Below are 7,355 nucleotides of genomic sequence, written 5' to 3' on the forward strand. Positions count from 1 at the left end.
TGAGCTTTTATTTAGAAAGAATAAATATGTGTTGGACTGAATTAAACATGTCTGTCATGAGGACAAATTACCTTCATAGAAAGCATACTGTACAAGTACCTCTTTCAATTTCTGAATGAAATTAGATGTTATCTGCCTGTGTACTTCTCCCACAAACGGATACATATAAAAGTCATGTACCTGAAAATACAGAACATACAGTACCAGACAAAAACACACAAATATAGCCTTTGTGGTGAGGTTACTTTGGGAAAACGACAAATCAATTTGCTACAATACATTTTACAACTTATTCTTTACCAGGAAAGGCATACAGGGTTCCTGCGAGGTCTGAAAAAGATCTTAACTATGATTTTGATGGGGTCTTAAAAAAGGTATTGGATTAGGAAGTTAGTTCTATGTTGCGATAAATTCTCTGTCGCATTTACATGTGTTTGGGGGGAAATGACCGGGCTTTAAAGTAAGCAGTGCCAGTATGGTAATTTTACCTCATACAGATGGTATAGTTGTGAAGTAGGTATTCAATTCTATTCAAAGTGGTCTTAAAGTCTTACATTTAACTTGTTGAAACCCGCAGGGAGCCGTGCATACAGATAATGGCACTGGGGCAAATGTTGGAAAATTGACCTTTTCAAGAAAGTAGCTTAAATCTGCAGTGTATTACTTTTGGGGGATTAAGAGGGACAAAACACAATCGAGGCCACAAACCCTGTCCTGCACTACAATAACATGGAAGTCGGGCTTTACAACGAGGCTACATTCACTGCGTCTGACATTGGACGCCACCACGGGGACCCTCTTCTTCTTCATCGTAAGCTTCCCCGCCGTAGTTCCTCTGCTGGGCCTCGCTGTCCATCTCGCAGAGCTCTACATCCTCCATGTCGTCATTCACGGTCACATCCTCCCTGGGAGGAAGCAACCTCTCCAGCTGAGGCATCAGGTGCTCTGGGAGCCAGTGTTTCTCTGGGAATTCCACCTGTGGGGATAATATTTATAAAAAGGGTTGAAACGCTTGACGTGGAGTAACGAGCAGACACGTTACCTAAGTCGCGCCTAAATGAGGACTCGATACCTGTCTGTTATTCCATGATTGCCTATTCATTTGAACGTTTGTTATTATAAAGGCTTGATTGTGAAAATGGCATTTTCTTGTGTTACAGAATGAGGGGTTGTCCCAACAGTGAGCAAACGTTAAAATATTTACATAATGCTGTTTCAGCAGTTCAGCTGTGACAAGAACACTCCCTCTTGAAACAGTTGAGCTGTGAGAAGAACCCTCCCTCTTGAAACAGTTCAGCTGTGAGAAGAACCCTCTCTCTTGAAACACTTCAGCTGTGAGAAGAACCCTCCCTCTTGAAACAGTTGAGCTGTGAGAAGAACCCTCCCTCTTGAAACAGTTCAGCTGTGAGAAGAACCCGCTCTCGAAACAAGAATGAATCGCAGCAACAGTCGCTATAGTTAATAACGTGTGTGTGACGATATCTTGGAAAAATGCGCCTGTACAAAACTTGTTTACGGAAAGTTTCATATGCTATTGCTGGATCTTGAGTAATTTTGTATCTGCAACGTCTAGTCTGACAGTTTGATCTGAATTTCGTTTGCGGCACAGGTTCGTGCACCATTGCCAGATACGATAATTATTGTATTTGTACAATAAAAGCGGCTCACTCGTTAGAGGCACAGAAACAAACAGCCTGTTGAGAACGGGATTGAAACACGGGTATAGAGGGCTGCTACAATGCAAAAACTTAAAAAAACTAAAATAAAAAGACATGTTTGTTTACCTCAAAGACCTTTGAGATTGACTCATATGTCCCCTTTAAGCTTTTTTTGGGGTTTGTTTTCCTGTGTTTGATGCACACTGGTCTTTCAGTGCCACTATACTATGTGATAAATAAACCTTGACCTATCACTAAGATAAATATATACATAAATCTCACCTGGAACTGAATGATGAGCTGCCCTTTGTCAAAAGGATCCCTGTAAATGGGCATGCCTTCACCCTGAACACTTCTGACGGCGTTGTGCTTGACGACTTCACCTGTTGATGAAGACAACAATGTCACTGACATTGGAATGATGTTCTGCACCACATACAGTACTTTTTTTTAACCCTTTCACTACCACAAAGGTTAACCTTCTGTAGTGTGGTTGTGAAAGGGTTAACCCTTTGTCGTGTGGTAGTGAAATGGTTAAATAATTATGTCAATTACCTGGTAGTGACGTAATTATGAGCATTCGGTTATCTAATGTACGAATGGTCTTCTTAAAACCGCAGAGAGCTTCAGCGAGCTTGATATCCATTTTCATGACCAGGTTGTCCTCCTGTCTCTGGAAAACAGGGTGCTCCTTCTGATCCAAAACAATGACGACATCACCAGGTTCCAATCCCGGCTCCTGGTCACCCTCTCCATGGAATGTAATTTTCTGACCATCTTTCAAACCTGCACGGAAAACATACACATTGGTTTCAGTGCCTTTCGCAATATTAGTCTCCAAAGCATAATAAATATGTCAAGAACATTAAAGGTGCTATAGATCAAATTTGTATGGAGTATGTTTTTTTATTATAAATAATACATCCACAGAGCTTTTAGAAAGCTGCAGAGTAGGGGCGACCCAGTGGCGAACCACATAACACGTTGAGTCGCGGCACGGCTGACCCGGGTTCGATTCCCGGACCCGCCGTTATTTGCCGAATGTCTTCCCCCCACTGTCTCCCGTTCCTCCTCTCTCTCTCTCTCTCTACTGGACTGCCCAGTAGTAAAAAGCGATAACGCTAAAAAATGTATCTTAAAAAAGAAAGAAAGATGCAGAGTAAAAGTATTGTTTTCCCCCCTAAAAAAATATTGATGAATCATTTACAACATTTTTGCTGGTCCAAAAAGATTTCATGGCTGAATATTATCTACGGCACCTTTAATCCTAATTTGACAATTATTCAATCACTAATTAAAAATACACAATTTTATCATGGAGTAAAACCTTTATCAATGTGAACTTCAAGAATCTTCTTCTTGCGTTCCACTTTGTGCCCGTTGCAGACCTTGCAGCGGTCCTTGGTGCTGAACTTCTCGCCCTCTCCCTGGCAGTCGGCACACATACTTTGGATCTGCTGAATCATCCCTGGTCCGATCTGCTGCACCTTGATCTGGAAGCCTCTTCCTTTACAACTGTTGCACTTCTCCAACGCTCCTTTCTTACCACCATAACCTGGAAGAAATATAGTATGACAATTTTTGATGACCGTTTAAATATAGACCTGGGAGTCATGTGATGGTTTTAAGACCCCCTACAGGTAGTTTCATATACAGTATTATAACCGACAGGGCTACAGACCCTCGTCTGTTTGTAAACTTTGTTTACACCGTTCATTTTTCGCATATTTTTATATTCAGATTTAATTTGATTGCCTATATTTATGTCTTTCTTCTATTACCCTGCTCATTCCTGTATCCCCCCCCCGCCCCATGCTACAGTACTATGACGCCCGAATTTCCCCAAGGGGATCAATAAAGGAATATCTTATCTTATCATATTTCTCAAGCTAGTTGGGTTTATATGGTTCCACTTATTCAATTGGTCTGAAATTTGACGGGAGAGGGGTTGAGCACAATCAAATTAGATTTGCGTTTTGAAATTTGAGGAAAAAAATAAACAAAAAAGTAAGTACAAGACTCTGTACCTAAACGCACAAGGAACTATATTTCAAGACCCTTGAACGAATGCTGTGTAGCTGAGAGAACAATGTTAAGAAACCAAAATTATCAAGACAGACAGGATAAGACTATTGGAATTACACACTCATGAATGTCATGATTACCTGACTCAAGATTGTTTTTCAACACCATAGTTTTCAGGTTTTGGACGTAAATGTTCATAGCGGTAAATAAAAATGTCCTGGACATTATGCAGTCATAATAATAATGATGATTGTATATTAAAGAATAATATACAAAGATGGGATGATGGGATACCAAAGTCAGAGTAGTCATGCTCTTCTTGGTTGAAGATCACACATTATGAACCTACACAATGTGGTTTGGCCATAATACTTAATAGTTTGATCTTCACTGGGTGGCTACTAATTGGGGAAGATCATAGTGGAACCTTATTCCCCAGGTATATAAGGTTAAGTAAATATATATATAATAAGAAGAATAAAACATTATTTGTATAGCACCTTTCATACAAGAATTACTGCCCAAAGTGCTTCACAGCAGTAAAATAGACAGAATAGAAGCAATGCAGAGAATAAAAAAGGCTAAAAGCAATGCAGATAATAACAATACAAAATATTGTCTCATAGTTTAAAACATGAGTCTTTCTTCCCGTTAGATGGTCACACTGTTTAGAACCTGACAGTTTTTCTTCCTGCTTGATACCCACAAAGTTTAAACCCTGACAGTTTTTCTTCCTGCTTGATACCCACAAAGTTTAAAACCTGACAGTCTTTCTTCCTGTTTGATACCCACAGTTTAAAACCTGATATATATAGTAAAACAATTAGTCATCTTAGAAATGTCGACTACATTTTAAGTATTTGTCATCTTTGCAATTCATGTTGCTGCTAATACAATGTTATTGTAAAATGGGATTAAAAATGACTTACCATCACATTTTTCGCAAATGACATTTTTCTGGAGTCCAAGTTTTCTGGTGGCTCCATTGTAGATCTCCTCCAGTGGGACGCTAAGCTGATGAACTACATCCTTACCTACATGAAAGGAAGGATAATCTTGATTTACTGAGCATCAACCTTAATCATAAAATACACATGATGCAAAAAAAACACAAAATACCAGACAATCAATCAATCAATTTTTCTCATTCAGTGAGTGGACAACACGTGCATTATTAGAATCTTTGTTCGGTCGCCTCATTGTAGCATATAGGTCACACACCAAAGGTCAGACATCATGGCAGTGTCTTTGCCGTAAGCCATGCCACTGTGCTTCCTGGAAGGCTGCTGTACATTTCAGTCTGTGTTCTTACGAGTGATGGGGACGACCCTCACCTCTCCGCTCTCTTTGTCCCCTTCCTCCGCCCCCGAAGAACATGTTGAAAATATCCATGGGGGAGCCCCCTCCCCCCATGCCACCCTCCTTGATGGCTTGTTCCCCACCCTGGTCATACAGGTCTCTCTTCTTTGCATCCGACAGCACCTCATATACTTGGGATATGTGCTTGAACTGTTGAGTGAAAGGAAGAAATTAACTATGAAATTACCTGTGAACCATGTAACAATGTTAATTCAGTAAATGTCACATACAATACATTTATGTACTTATTGTATATAATATATATATATATGTATGTATCCACATCTGTCTGTATATACCTGCGTATAAACCTATATTTACATATCTGTAGATATTATGCTGGCCATTATTAGCACTATTACTCAGTAGTACCCAGTTTAATCACCTGTACATTGTATATTGCTGTTGCACTTTACTGCTACATTTGCACTCTGGTTCCTTTGGTTAACCTATTTTCGTTGTACTCAGATTCAGATTCCTTTATTGTCACATTTCAATAGCTTACAGCAAAGAAAATAGTGAAATTCTATTTGTTGTGGTTCCTCAGCCATAGCAGCTTCCAATAATATAAATACAATAAAATGTGCACATACTATAGGATAAGAATAAAATAAGATACAATTACTCAAATAAAGATGACTACCGTTCTAAAAAGTGTGCAGTGCAGATAACAGGGTGTAGAGATATACTATAATGTAAATAACAAAATGGCTATGTACAGTTGTGGATGTGTTATTATGAGCAATGTGCAAATTTTTAGCAGTGTGTAAATGCAATACAGGTTTTCCAGCAGCAACAATGGTTATAATGACAATATAGTTGAATCTAATATAATCTATTAATATTACCATTATCCACCCGACACCACCCACATCTTCTACCTGAGTCAGCTCATGATATACAGTTGGCCTAACAGTAACAGTACAATGTAGCCTGCGTTTGAAATGATTAACGAGATTGGTCAAAGTGGAAAGAAAAATGTGTTTCATGATCCCAACATGCACACAACAGGCCCTACTAGTAATACTGCGTAACTAATCTCTCACTGTAATTCCATGTGTGGCTGCGACTCAAATGTCATTCCAGAAAGTTCAGACTGCATTCTGTTCCTGTCAATTCAACGAGAGCGTGTGGTTTAAAATAGAAGCAGCCTTTAACCTTCCATACAGGGCTGCTGCAGGGACAGCCAGCCTGCCATAGGGGCCACTGTGCTGCATGTACTCACCTTCTCTCCTTCACTGGGGTTCTTGTCTGGGTGATATTTCAATGCGAGTTTTCTATAGGCTTTTTTTATTTCATCTGCCGAGGCTTTGGGACTAACACCCAGGAGGTCGTAATAGCCGGTCTCATTAACCATGATGGAAACCTGAAGGAAATAAGGAGACATTGTTATAGACTTTGCTCATATACCGCAGGGTAGCATTGTTGACAATGCTATATAAACAAGCATAAATAGGTCTATAACCTAAAACGTTAGGCCACCCTAAGCGTAATTGTCGAGCTTTCAGGCGCACGTGTTAATATAAAACGAGTCTGGTAGCAACAATAGGTAATGTTGTACTTAAAACGGCATAACGGTATTGTTGTTTGCGATGGAATCGAGACTGTAGAGAGTTGTGTCCGTAGCTAGTCACAGAAATACACGATACTCACTTTTCTGACGTGTCGCTCGGAAGGATCTGCTCCCGTAAGGAAAGATGGCTGGTTCTTATATACCGCGGACGCCGCCGCGCGGCACGGAACTTTCTGGAGCGCAAGGAGGCGCCGGATGTTTCGTTGCTGCTCGCGGCCGATTACTCTAGAAAAGAGCTGCGTGGAAACAGAGGGGAGGGGGCTGCACGGGGGCGGGGCTGCGGCCCATATCTATGGTTCTGATATAGCTATAATGGTTCTGCCAGCCAGCTCGCGTGATTGCGAAACCTAGCCGCATTTCTCAGAGACGCTCTCTGATTGGCATTTGGCACTGACGCGTTTGCCCAATCGTGTGACGAGCAGTGTCTTTGCCCATTTCCACGTCAAACAGCCTGCAAACTACCTGGCGTTCTATCGCCATGCTCTAAGACAAACTCTAACCTTAACCAACTTCGAAAGAGTGCCTAAGCTTAACCGTCGAAAGAACTTGCCGTCACGCTCTAAGACAAACTCTAACCATAACCAACTTCGAAAGAGTGCCTTAAGCTTAACCAGTGTAGGAACAGGCGTCGGCCAATCAGAGAGCGTCTCCGAGAAATGCGGCTAGGTTTCGAAATCACGCAGCCAGCTCTGCTCATAGACCACCGCGGTCCGCTTGTATCCTTTCGGCAAGCAACAAGC

At 40.9% G+C, this 7,355-nt stretch overlaps 1 protein-coding gene across 1 annotated transcript; it reads right to left on the bottom strand.

The window, feature by feature from the left end:
• Positions 1 to 60: 60 nt before the first annotated feature.
• Positions 61 to 6,843, bottom strand: dnaja (DnaJ heat shock protein family (Hsp40) member A). The gene is made up of 8 exons (XM_084334695.1): positions 6,696 to 6,843; positions 6,268 to 6,408; positions 5,018 to 5,192; positions 4,613 to 4,717; positions 2,986 to 3,213; positions 2,214 to 2,444; positions 1,941 to 2,041; positions 61 to 976 (listed from the first exon to the last, which is right to left on the bottom strand). Exons 2-8 carry the CDS (start codon positions 6,397 to 6,399, stop codon positions 761 to 763), a joined length of 1,188 nt encoding a protein of 395 aa, XP_084190821.1. The 5' UTR covers positions 6,400 to 6,408; positions 6,696 to 6,843; the 3' UTR covers positions 61 to 760.
• Positions 6,844 to 7,355: the final 512 nt, after the last annotated feature.

Source organism: Notolepis coatsorum, assembly GCF_963971535.1.
Source record: "Notolepis coatsorum genome assembly, chromosome: 18".
NCBI classification, from domain to species: Eukaryota; Metazoa; Chordata; class Actinopteri; order Aulopiformes; family Paralepididae; genus Notolepis; species Notolepis coatsorum.

Bases quoted from the DNA above. Each gene is read 5' to 3' on its own strand.
- dnaja (XM_084334695.1), bottom strand. From the start codon at position 6,399: ATGGTTAATGAGACCGGCTATTACGACCTCCTGGGTGTTAGTCCCAAA. The intron at 4,718-5,017 runs GTGAGGGTCGTC...CCTTTCATGTAG, and splicing joins GGGACAAAGAGAGCGGAGAG to GTAAGGATGTAGTTCATCAG. The intron at 2,042-2,213 runs GTAATTGACATA...CTTCATCAACAG, and splicing joins CATAATTACGTCACTACCAG to GTGAAGTCGTCAAGCACAAC.